Source organism: Dermacentor andersoni, unplaced genomic scaffold (assembly GCF_023375885.2).
Source record: "Dermacentor andersoni unplaced genomic scaffold, qqDerAnde1_hic_scaffold ctg00000042.1, whole genome shotgun sequence".
NCBI lineage: Eukaryota > Metazoa > Arthropoda > Arachnida > Ixodida > Ixodidae > Dermacentor > Dermacentor andersoni.
In genome coordinates this window covers 1,450,955-1,464,005 of record NW_027314756.1, presented here as the reverse complement: position 1 = coordinate 1,464,005, position 13,051 = coordinate 1,450,955, and the positions used below count along the sequence as shown (strand labels likewise).

Genomic DNA, 13,051 nt, shown 5'->3' with positions numbered 1-13,051 from the left:
ACCGGTCAGCGCTGCAACCGCTGTTGTAAATATAACCTGTAAATAGTTGCTCGTCTTACTGACTCGTCCTTCGGGTAACATTGTGGTGGAGGTGCAGGGTATTGTATTATATGTGTGTACTATAACCAGTGGCGTAGCTAGGTCGTCTGGCACCCGGGGCCCACAGGTCTTCTGTCCCCCCCCCCCCCCCCCCCCCGGGTGTAGCCGGCGGAAAGAGGGGTGTCTTCAGACGTATATGACACCCCCCCCCCCCCCCCCCGCAGGCCCCTTGCACCCGGGGCCCACGGCCCCCCGGCCCCCCCTATTGCTACGCCACTGACTATAACAATATGTATAATAATATGGCATTTATTGCAGAATTAAATAAGATACATGGCACTGGTTAATACCTGTACAGTATGGTTAAACAAGAAATAAGAAAAATGGCAAGAATGAAAGGCCAAGTTCAACTGAAATATGGAAAAAATTGCAATGTGCACATGGTAAAAGAAAATAACTGGTTTAGGGCTTTAAACCACTTGCTCTTTTCTACAGAGCGAAGGAATGTCGATTGGCTGGGATGTTTGGGTGAAACCGACACCTTCTTTGAATGGCCACACAACCAGCATGCGAGAATAGATGCTTGGATGCTATAGATTTTCTGGAATTGACATGAACTCCATCGCTATGTCAAATGCATGCTCCAAACTGTCGCTCATGCTGTGCCATGTCGGTAGTGTACCGGGAGTGGCATGATGATCAACAACTGGGCTGCTATAGTATGCCTTGAATCGTGAGCACACTTCAAGCCTCCAGCTTCCGGTTATGTGGGGGCGTGTGCAGTGTGGGGGAAGAGAGGGGAAGCACTCAGCTCGGCATCACTAGGGTCTCGGAAAACCAGTCGACAGTCATTCTACCACAGCCGCACAGTCACTGCTCATGCACCGCCATTCCCGTACGATTTCAAAATTCTTGCACCACTTTTGTCAAACTCTCAAAAATGATTAATCGAAAAGGCCTAATTGATTAAGTAGATTCAATGAAAGGTGGATATTGATGAAGATTACTTGAGCAGTTGAATGCATTTAATTGATTAATCATTATTCGATATTACCAACCCTAGTTGGCAAATTATAAAAAATGCACTGTAATGAATAAGTAATAAAAAAATTAACCGACAATTACGATACTTCCTAATGCAAAATTTGAGCGCAGCTCTATACGCATTTTTATCTCGCAATATATTAGTTGCCGTGGACAATCTGTCTCGTGCGGCACGTTGCAAATGGGGGCAAAGCGTGGTGCAACTGCCTCGCTAATCAGGAGATCGCGATAGGCAGTGCGTGGGTGATGTGTGGGCACGATTCACAGCAGCCGCTGCAAACAGACCTCCAAGAGAACATGTGCTACTCTGGCGGCATCTCTTAGCCATGGACGCCACAAAGCCCGTCATGCGCGGCACTACGCTTTTCTTCTCGCAATTTCGCCTCTCTCCTCACACTCTTTGCTATTGCCGGCTTTTATCCCCCACTGAGCTCCGCATCTGCTCTTTCATCCTTCGCTGTGCTCGTTCGCTCGGTTACGCTCACAGCAGGAACAGGCACCTAAGAGCTGCGCTCTAAAAAAGTCTCATTTTGTAGATATACTTTTAAGGCAAATTATAATGTAATACATAATGTTAATAAGTTCAAGTATTTAGGTCCCTATAGCCAGCAACATTCACTGGGATAAATATAGTGATGCTATTTCTGACAATGTCCAAACTTCACTATTTAAAAAGGTCTCTTAGCAGTGTATCAAGCAACACCAAACTTGTATACACTCTTGTACAGCCAATTCTAGAGTATGCAAATGTTATTTGCTACCCATTTGCCAATACTAACCTAGATAAAGTGGAAAGAGTTCCAAGTACTATAGCATTTATTTTCAATAATTATAGCCTGACATCTGTAACACACTATTTACCCAATTCAACTTGAAATGAATATTAGAAAGGAATAATGTTGCTCGCCTTAAGTTTATGTTTAAAATTTCTAAGGTAAATTAAACAGCCAAACATAATATTTTATTTCATTCTCCTTTGGAAATGCCACTAAACATTCATTTTAATTAGTTACAATCAAAAGTAGAAATAATGTTTTTAATGTTGTTTAGTGGCGCAAAATAATGGCGCAAGATAAACAAAAAAAAAAAATAATGTTTGTAAGTACTCCTTTCTGCAAACAGTAACGAATTGGAATGACCTTAACATATGCGTAGTCAGTAGTATATGCGTAGTGACATTATTGATATTGTTCTTGCGCTATTTTGTGATCTTGTGTTCTTGTAATTTTTTTTAAGTGCTGGTTGTTGATGTAAAATAGTGCACTCACGTAAAGTCTTCATGTATATTTTATTTTTTGCGTGAGTGATGTGATTAGTTTCCTGTTTGCTTTACACTCTACAAGAACCCCTATTGATGGGGTAAGCAGTATTGCAAATAAAATAGGATAAACAGAAACAACTTCACACATGATGAAGTGTGATGCTTTACAGTGTGATGCTGGTTGTCTCCATACAGTGCTCATCACATCAGAAACATTAATCATTGAACAAGCGGGAAAGGCATGATAATATTAGCATCGTCAATAATCAGACTGAACAAACATTAATTACAGGTGCCACAATTTTATGTCAACAGAATAGTGACCAATAGCATCACAGCTATATATACAAAGAGACCTGGTGGTTCATTCGTAAATCAGTGCAGCGATCATGCTCTTGTATGCCCAATTTATGCTCAAGCAACACTTGTCTGTCTGCCACTGAATATTGACACGTGTACTTATCTTTATCGGGCGACCACGCTTCGCCGCCTAACAAATGCTATCACACAGCGCGGGACGCACCTGCATGTATCCGAAGTTTCTAGAAAGTTATCGATGCTTCTATCCGCGGTCTGTTGTCGACGAACCTTGTGTTATCTGATTTCGTCGCCTGACGCGAATGATGTAGAACTATGTGGAAGGCACGCGGGTCCCAACGATTAGTCTGGAACATTCGATGACTGCTCTATAAAAGCCGACGCGCTTGACCCGCTGATCAGATTTCCGACGATCGCCGACTGTGTTCGCCGCTTTCGTTGTGCTATAAGTGTAGCCTGTTTTGTGGGCACAAGTTCGCCCAATAAAAGTTAGTTTTCTCGTTCACAGTATTGCTACTGTGTTCTTCTACGTCACCACCACGTGACAATATCTTGCAGTGCAGAACAGAAGTGGCATAGCAGACACAACACTCAAGCAGTAGCTGCAAGAACGGTCCATTCACGGTCAGGGAGACGCCCAATTACACATAACAGCATTTACAGTGACCATGTTGGTTTTGCTGTCAGTATCACATCCCAAAGAAAACGCTTCCTTATTTCAATGGTGCACTGACAGCCTGCTAACATAAACAAGGCCCAACCCAGTGACTATTATGCTTTGGTCACTTTATGCACGAGACTTCCAGAGAATGCACTAGCAAAATATCACACTACAGACGGCTGCTTTACCATGAAAAGCAAACCTGTGTGATCGTAACTGAGCCAGTTATTAATACAGTGGCTTATTCAGTATTGCATTCTGCTCACCACTGATTACAGAAGTTTGATACAGTCGCGTATACCCTGTTGAAGTACCTATTGAACGAGTCTCCAGGCATTAGCACTTTAATGAGCGTAAGCGTCGACGCGCGGTGCCAAGATGAACCTTGTTCCCCTCTTCCTCAATCCCTTGCTCTGCCACAATGTGGCATTACCCTTTCCATAAAAAAAAAAAGAGGAGGAGGACATAAGCTTCACGTGAGGAGGCCTAGAGGGCTAGGACCAACACACAGGGTATAATCACAATCACTGATGTGTGGTATAGCCACAAGTCACTGAGCAACGAGAAACAACAAAAACTAACATAAGCTGCTGAAAACGTCGGCTTTTAGGGGCTATAGTATGGTTTCAACTGCACAATGTGCACAATCTCAGATTGTGGTTGTTGACATCAGGGAGGCTGGCTTCAGTCAGGAAGAACTTCGCAATTCATGTCACTTATTTGGTGCAACATTGTGTAGCGTCTGAAGTAGCGACTCAAAAGCTTCTTGGATAGTCCTTTTCAGCGGATGGGAGTCCAGACCAAAACTTGATCACCAGGTTGGAACTCGACTTGTCGATGGCGGAGATTGTAATGGCATGCATCCATGGTCTGTTGTTTCTTTTTGTTCACTCGAGCAAGCTGACGTGTTTCTTCCATGTGTTGCATGAAAAGTTCAGGGCAAGATCAAGATGATCGATGTTGTCACACGGTAGCATTGCTTCTAACACATTCTGCTCTTCATGGCTGTAAATCAGGCAAAACGGTGTGAGGTGGGTTGTTTCTTGTATAAGTGTTATATGCTAATGTTACATAAGGGAATATCTCCTCGCACGTCTTGTGCTGTACGTCTATGTACACAGACAGCATGGCAGTCATCGTTTTGTTCATTCCTTTGGTCAAGCTGTTTGTCTGAGGATGACAGGCACTGTCTTTCAATGGGCCATGTAACTGAGTTCAAAAATGTCTTCAATGAGCTGCACTGTAAAGGCTTTGCCTCGGTCTGTGATGATGTGCAATGGGGCGCCATGCCATAGTACGATGCTCTGCATGAAAGACTGGGCAAATTCAGAAGCTTTACCTCAAGGCAGTGCCTATGCCTCAGAATACCACATTAAATAGTCTGTGGCACCGATTATCCACCTGTTTTCAGAAGATGACAGTGGAAACGGGCTCAGAAGATCCATGCCAGCTTGGCTGAAAGGTTTTCCAGGTGGGTCGATTGGATTCAGCAAATCCCAGAGGCTTCACAGCTGGCGACTTCCAGCAATGACATTCACGGCAGGCTTGGACATACCACTTACCACAGGTGGCAACTTTTGGCCAGTAGTAAGGTTGCGCACTCTAGCAAGGGTCCACGTTAAACTCAAATGGCTTGATGGAGGCTTGTTATGGCAGGCGAACAAAACTTTGTCCCGGAGGTCTGCTGGAACGACCAAATGGTAGGTCTTGTTATTGGCATCGGAGTTCCTGTATAGGGCGCCATGCCATAAACAAAAAGATGACAATTCTCCAGTGATCTCGACCTGTCTAAAGAGTCACTGATACGTGGTAGCGGGTACATGCCCTTTTTGGTAATGTTGTTAAGGCGCCTATAATCAACACAGAAACGAAGCATTCAGTCTTTTTTCTTGGCAAGAATGAACGGAGAGGGCCATGAACTGTGTGAAGGCTGAACGATGCAGTCATCTAGCATCTCCTTCCCTTGGGCTTGAAGTGCCTCACATTCTTTTGACAAGACACGATAGTGCTGTTGCTAGATGGGGCGTGTGCCATTGTACATTGTTATTTGGTGCTTCGTGATTGGTGTTTGGCCCACCTTAGTAGACCAAACGAAGTACGCGTAGAACTCGAAGAGTTCCTGCCATACACTCTTTTGTTCTTCTATCAGCTCGAAGTTTACATTGATGCCTCTGAGCGAACCGTCGTTTCTGCTCAGTTCGGTAGCAAAACACTCTATGTCCGTTGATGGTTTGGCGTAGGCTATGGCAGTGCCATGAAAAATGTGCCAGTGCTCAAAGGTAAAGTTGGTAAGGAGGACCACTGTCTGGCTATCAGTTAGTTCTACAAGGCTTCACGCTACACAAATACCTCGGGTCAGCAACAAAGAAATGTTTCCTTCTACAATGGCTTCACTGTCTTGTAGCTCATCGGATTTGACCGAAACTGTCACGCACGTATGTGGCAGTATCATGATGGTGACGTCCGAAATGCCAAGTGCGCATCTGCGTCTGATGGCATCAGTTTGTGCTGCTGCCCTCTTATTTGGGAAAAAGACACAGTGCTTGCAGAGGTCAATAATGGCACCATATTCCTGTAGAAAGTGCATCCCAAGAAATAAATCGCAGGAACACTCGCACCGAACCAGACAAGTGGAAAGAAAAGCAACACCCTGAATTTCTACTCTGGCGGTGCACAAGTCAAGCGGTGCGATGATCTCGCCACCTGCTGCACAAACTGGCATCCTAGTCCAGGGCAACCTTACTTTTTTCAGAACACTAGCCAGGGGATGTATTCTGCGATGGTCACTTTGGCTACAGTGTAGCCTCAGTGATAGTATCACCGGGCGTGCGCTGATTGGCTGGTTGAGTAAAATCGGATGATGTAGTGGTCAGGCAATCAGCTCAGCCGATTTTGCTAAAACAATCAGAAAGTGCGGGCCGATGGCAAAGGCGTGACCAAGGCAATAGTACTGCAGAAAGTAATCATCGCAGAATACATCCCCTGTTTACCACTGAGCATCATACAATCTGCGCTGGTATTTACAAGTGCACTCATTTTTTCTGCCGTCGATCAACACAAGTGTGTCCAGTGAAATCTTGTTTGCGGGAATGGGTTCCGACGTCGTATTCTCATGTTGCAGTTGGGTTGATACGAGGTCCTCAGCGCGTCGAGTATCAGCAGCCTGGCTTCGGAAGGTCGCTGACGTCTTTTCCCAGCGTGGACTTGGCGATCGACCCGGCGTGGACTTGCCGATCGCCCCTCCATTGTCCTCGAAGCGTTATGTGGCCGACCTGCGCTGTTGGTCGAGGAATTCTGCGATGTTGGGAGGCCTCTGGCCGAACCTGGGTCGGGGCTAATTGAGAGAAGAACCCCGCAGTCCCAGTCATCGGTTGGGGATCTCCCGATACACATGTCCAGCTTCACCGAGCACAGCGGTCGTCGATCACGTGCTCGCCTAAACTCCAATTTTTTCGTGGGTGTTCGGCGGTCGTCGAAGTACGGTAGCGCAGTTGCCAGAGCGGCTTGTGCCGATTGCACTGCGACTGGTGAACCAAGAAGGTGTGAAAGATTGGGCAGGGCACGGCAATGTTTCTCTGCAAGTCTTGCGCTGGGACTCGTTTGGCAGAGGCGGTGCTTCACTGCTGGAAAGAGATGCCTCAAGAGAATGCTGTACTTCGTTGCGTATGACGCTGGCGGGGGAGCTGACTGGAGGAGGCAATGTACCGTGTTGCTTCTACAGCTCATTGCGAACCACTGAGCAAATCAGCTCGCAAAGCAAGGCGACGTTGCACCCCAAGCCTGTCAGTTGTACACGGGCCACTGTTGCAGTGTCTTCGCCATAGCGGTGGCTTCGGTAAGGAATTCCGCAGCAGTCTTCGGCGGATTCTGAACAAGACCGCCAATGAGCTGTTCCTTTAAGCCTCTCATAAGATGATGCACCTTCTCTTCTGACGTGCTTGGATCGGCACGCTGAAAGAAACGCGCCATGTCCTCCACGTAGGTTACATCGCAACGCTCTCATTTGGCTTGTGAATGCGTGACTTACAGGCTCGCTCCGCTTTTCCCCGCCAATCGGGACTGGAGTAGCTTGCTCTAACTCGGGCCATGATGACAGGGTACTTAACGGTTCATAAACCAAATGCGAGCACCATCCTCGAGGCATATATAGACGTTCCCGAGTTTGGTGTTGTTGTCCCACTCGTTAAACGGAGCTACGAGCTCGAACTCGGCCACTGAATTTTCCATGTCTTCACACGTGTCGCCGTGAAAAGCCGTCGATACTCGGGAGTTCACTAGCGTCATGTAAGTCGGCTTCATCCTTTCCGTGATGTTTGCAGTGGTCACAGTCATCACTTTTTTTTGGAGGTTTCCAAGGGGCGATGCCTCAGATTTGCCAGCGTGTGCAGTGAACTGTGGAGTCAGCTTCCATTGTGGGGTGGTGTTCTTGCTGCGTAGTGGGGTCTCCTGCATAAGTCGAGCTTACCCAGCAACCTCCACCAAAACTGCCGCGCTTACCCTGTTGAAGTACACGCTGAGTGAGTCTCCAGGCGTTAGCGCTTTACTGAGCATAAGCGTCGATGCGCAGTACCAAGATGAACCTCGTTCTCCTCTTTCTCGGTCTCATGCTCTGCCACGCTATGTGTCGACATACATTTTACGTATGTGAAATGTTATTTTTTCATTGTAACTATGCTTTAGACCTGCTTCAGAAAGGTAAAATGGGTTAATGTGCTGAAGAACATACACCGCATTGGTGGCAGTGGCCTTTACCATGAGCTAGGCACACCATTGGTTACTGCTCCAATAAAATGTTGAACCAGGAAGCACAATGAAACGGAACCATCCACCGAATAGTAAAAGTGTGCAAATATTAAAAACTTCAAATACTGAATTGAATAGTGTCCTACTCGATTTCGTCTTCGAATTGTACTGTCACCATTAGTAAATACAAATATTTTTCAAATAATTTTGAAATAAACTGTGTGCAATAAAGCTGGAGAAAAACTACAATAAATTCCATCCCCGTGGCCATGGTATAGGCATAAAACATGAGAACTTAGGTAGCAGAGCAGGCTAAGTAGGCCAGGAAACCAGAATTTACTGGTTATGCAACAATCATTCACACTCTTGGAAGTCATGTGTGTCTGAACAAACTGCTTTTTTGTTCCTAATGCTCCACTGAGCTTTTCCTAAACAATGCTTCATAATCTGATATGCAATGACAGAAACTTGGCAATGTTATGAATACCAGCATGTAAACATTGGTTTAGATTGTGAAAACGGCTGTTAATTATTAAAGGATGGTTCGATTCGCTCCTCGCACTATTCAATTCGTATATTTGATTGAATCTAAAAAATTACTATTTGCGCCCCTACTGCATGTTAAAGGGGCCCTGAAACAGTCATCTAACTAATGATTGAATGACATCACTATTTAATCACATCGCCTCACCTAATCTCTTGCCACAAACTTTTTTTTAATCCTTCAAATTCATGGGAAGTTATTGGACCAATAAGCGGCTTTCTCTGTCCTTTCATTTTCATAGCACGCTGGAAGCAACACAGGGAAGATTGCAGGAGGGCGCAATGCCCCAATGGTCCTGCCGAAAGGCTGAACGTTTTGGTGGTGAGATGACTTGTGGCAGTATCCCGTGGTGGCCACGTAATCTACGCTACACATTTAATCTCAGAGGCCATGCGCAGCATATCGGCAGTGTGAAGATGAAATGGATTTTTGTTTTTTTAGACCACAAACATATATATTTTTAATTCATTTAACTCAGATCAGCAATAATTGTATTACTAGTGAGAATGCTCTTGCAATCAGGAAATCAGCCAATAGCTGTTGTGGATCCAACGGTTTGCGATGCTGCTGCTCGACGACACTTCGGAAGCAAGAGCAAGCATTTTTTTACTGCTTTTGACACAAGATTTTAATTTTCCTGCTTCAAGCAGTGCAATAATATTTGGCTCACATGTTCACAGGAGCCATGTTAACAGATTGGCAACGTTTCCATACTATGTTCAAAACTTGCTTCAGGGCCCCTTTAAAACAAAAATGCAGTTTGTTGTGAAAATAGCACTGTTAAGCAGAATTCACATTGTGCATTGTTTTGTAAAACTGAGGTTGAGCACCCGGATACAGTGGTCAACGCCACAAGGTGTAGGAAGTTGGCAGGAAGGTGTCTGGCACTAATACTTCGATATATCCTCGGGCATAGAGTTTGCAAGGGTGCTTTTGGGACATTAACCCAATCAAATTAAAAGAACTGCTGCTAACACACAACATGCAGACAAGCAAAAGGTTGTAATATGTGAGCTCATTAAATAGATGTCTGCAAAATTAGTTATTCTTCGTTTTCATGAGCACCCGGATTTGCATGGGGGGGGGGGGGGGGAAGACCATTGTCATGATTTTTAAAAAAGTTTAACAGACCATGCACCACTCTTCTTGCTGGCGCGAGACAATGTTTATAGAATGCGAGAGGTACTGCTATCATTGTACCTACAGTGTTTGAAATTTGCAACACTGGGCTCCGACCACACGCGAACCTTGCTTCTGAGAAGCTGTGGCTTGGTCACATAACTACCGAGAGGCCCGGCACTGCAGTGGCAAGGCAATGGAGAGGGAGTCTACTTCTGACAGCTGATCAGGCAAGCTGCTCGGGGGAAACTGCAAGCATCTTCTAAGGGGCCTGGAGCCTTATTTCTTCAGTCACATAGTAATATAAAGACTTTTTGAAACCTTGCGCCAAGTTCACAACCCACACTTTCAATACACTAGGCTACGAGACTTGTAGTAGTGCAGTGCATACATTTGCACCTCCTGCAGTCATTAAATGTGCTCCAAAATCCCAGTACACAAGTGCTCCAGTAGCGCCCCCACTGGAATGTGGCTAGCAGAGCAAGGAATCAAACCAATGATCTCATACTTCAATAAGCAATTGCTGAAGGTATAAGGCCTGCAACAAGACTCATCTAAAAAGCGGAGTTTGTTTTAGAACCAATTTGGTGAAAAGGTTCAATGCTGTCCACAAGAGTGTTTAAATAAAACTGACTTCACATATTATTTTCAAAAGTTGTATAGACATCTTGCCGAAATTACACACTAAGAGTTACTCCCATTGTATGCATAACACAGAACAGAGAGATCCGGTTAGAAGTTGAATGGTAGGTGAGAATTAGGCGAAGTGTACAGGTAATGCTGTTGTTTTGTCACTTTATTCTTAGTCTAAAAAGATTGAAGCATTAATACAACTGTATAGCTGCATAACAACTTCTCAATACTAACCAACCCTGAAAGACGAAATTCATGCGAGTAAAGCAGCTTACAACTGCTCGGCAGGCATCTTACGAAGTGATGTTGCATTGAAAATGCGTAACCACAAGTTACATGTGGGTGTGGTACTTGTACACTTGTACAGCGTTTCCTATTACAGCCTTCAATACCCAGGTCTCACGGGGTAATTTCAATCGCGATCGAGCCCGACCTGGATGAAATTTCTCGAACGCGACTGGCTCCCTTCTTCAGCTTGCGCAAGGGGACAATCGCTAACGCGAAGTTAGATCCTGACCTTTACGATAAAATCTGAATGAGTAATGCAATGGCTTATGCCCTAGGTGCTTGGAATGAGGCAATGGTACTCAATTTAAACGGCCCTGCTTGGGCTTGCTTTGTTTCAGGCAAGGCCATTAAGTGCCCTGGCGAGTGCAGAACGGCGATAAAGTGCAGGCAGTTCGCCGACAGAAGTGTAGCGCTGTTGTTACCAAGCGCCCAAGCTACCCGAGCCAACGATGCAGAAGCTGCATTTTGCCAAATTTATCGGGCATGCAATATGCCCAGTCTAAGTCCAACAAGCATCAAGGATGAAATGTCCACCCTAACTCCTCCCATAAAATCGGCAACAAGTAAAAGGCGGTTTGTCACACCGCTGTTTGGTAAGTATGAAACTGTGTGTGACATTGGTAACACACATAGTTTCACATTTAACAAACTGCAGTTCAATATATTAAAGAGGTGCAACTTCATAAAGCGCATTTTCGGCGCTTAATCCACTACTGCGCGCCAACATTGTTCCACCGAGGTGCAAACTCGTGCATATACACGCGCAAGGTCAGGATGAATATTTCGTACTCGAGGCTTCGTCAGTTCAACCACCTATTATATCAATCGCATCCTTCGAAACGACCGCCCTGTGCCGAGCGCAAGAACCTGCGACCATCGGCCATCTCGGAGGCCACGACTTAAGGCGTTACATGGGCGTTATACAAATTATTTAAATTTACGTTTCATAATTAACGGCAGTGCACAAGCATACAACGCAAAGAAACACAAAGTGCCCTACCTCGCAAACACCGTAGCAGCAGTCCTTTGGTGGCACCCAAAGTTTGCCGTTCTCTGCAATATTCACTTTGACAGCCCATTCCAGCCTGCGCTTGGGATCCCGCGGGAACGAATGGATGCGCAACCCGCTTTTTCTTCCTGTTTGACACCCAACGGCGACGCATCTCATAGCGCCCGCTGCAACGTTTCGGGATTGTTGCGCGAAAGTAGAAGCTCACTTTGCGCGGCAATGCGCTGCCGACGGCGGAACCGCGGGATGAGAGCGGAGATGGCACGCGCGGCTAAAGTGCACCGAGTGCATTGAGCGGCGACACAAACTGGAAGCTGAAAGCTTCTACCTTCTGCGTTGCAGCACTCGAAACGCATGCTCAGCCAAAAGAAGAAACCCCTGACAGGGTCATATATTGCATTTACAAGTTGTAGCGCTACCTATGGGCAAAAAATCTAGTTATGATTTACAACTTCTTTTAAAAATAAGCATTCAAATGGTTTTATTAATGTAACTTGATGGCGCTTGCATCCATTAAATTTTAATCGGAGCTCTGATTCTTCCAAGGGACTCAAAACACGATGCGCCGCTGATCCGGCTGCCGCAAATTGATCGCCGTTTCCGTTCGAAAGTTCACACGTTGTCTCTTGCGCAGCGCGGAAGAACGGAGCACCGTGCTAATCATGCCAAGCATGGTACCAAGGGACTTCATCGCCTCCCTGCATGCAACAGGATTGCAGTAGCCGCTTATGAGGGTTTCCCACCAGCGTGATAAAGTTTACGTAAGCAGTGAACACGTATATATGTAAATATATATGTATATGTATATATATGCTAAAATCGTCCATTCTCCCTCTGCGAGCCTGATCAAGTTACAGTGGAGTGTACTATTCAACACATTTAATTAGTATGGATACAGTGAGCTAGAAAAGTGGTAGTAGCACTGCATTGCTCTAGGGAAAAAAAAAAAGAAAAAAAGAAAGCCCTTGATATTGATGGCGTCCGTGCATATATTCGAATCTGTACGAACAGCGCCTTGTTGCATCGATTTGATGCTTTCCAGCTGCTCAAACGCTTGCCAAACGTAAGTTCAAGCTGGTAAAATAGTACATGATAGGATTGTATGATGAGGTGGAACAATATAGGTTCATGATAAGCTGTGTTGCGCCCAGTACGGGTAAAGTTGAGTTAACGCGTCACAAGCGCAGCCGACGAGGTTTAATGACATTCGATTATAAGTGCTTCGAAAGGCCAGTCACGTGGCAATTTTGCGTGCATTTGCAGGATTCTTTCAGGCTCGGAAAAACACTTTTATTTAGCACGTATTGAGCGACAGAAATCTGTATCGGGAGTTTTTCATGTCGCTCTACAATTTTCTCATTGACACTTTTCATCTAATTATAATATTTTAGA

General features: G+C 45.3%; 1 protein-coding gene across 1 annotated transcript in view; it reads right to left on the bottom strand.

Annotated features, from left to right (window-relative positions):
- The window catches only part of LOC126516505 (uncharacterized), a 48,165-nt gene extending 36,165 nt beyond the window's left edge, over window positions 1–12,000 (bottom strand). The window contains exon 1 of the mRNA XM_050166635.3: window positions 11,651–12,000. Coding sequence (XP_050022592.2) covers window positions 11,651–11,818 — 168 coding nt within the window. The 5' untranslated portion in view covers window positions 11,819–12,000. The remainder of the gene's footprint in view (window positions 1–11,650) is intronic.
- Between the last annotated feature and the right edge of the window lie 1,051 nt (window positions 12,001–13,051).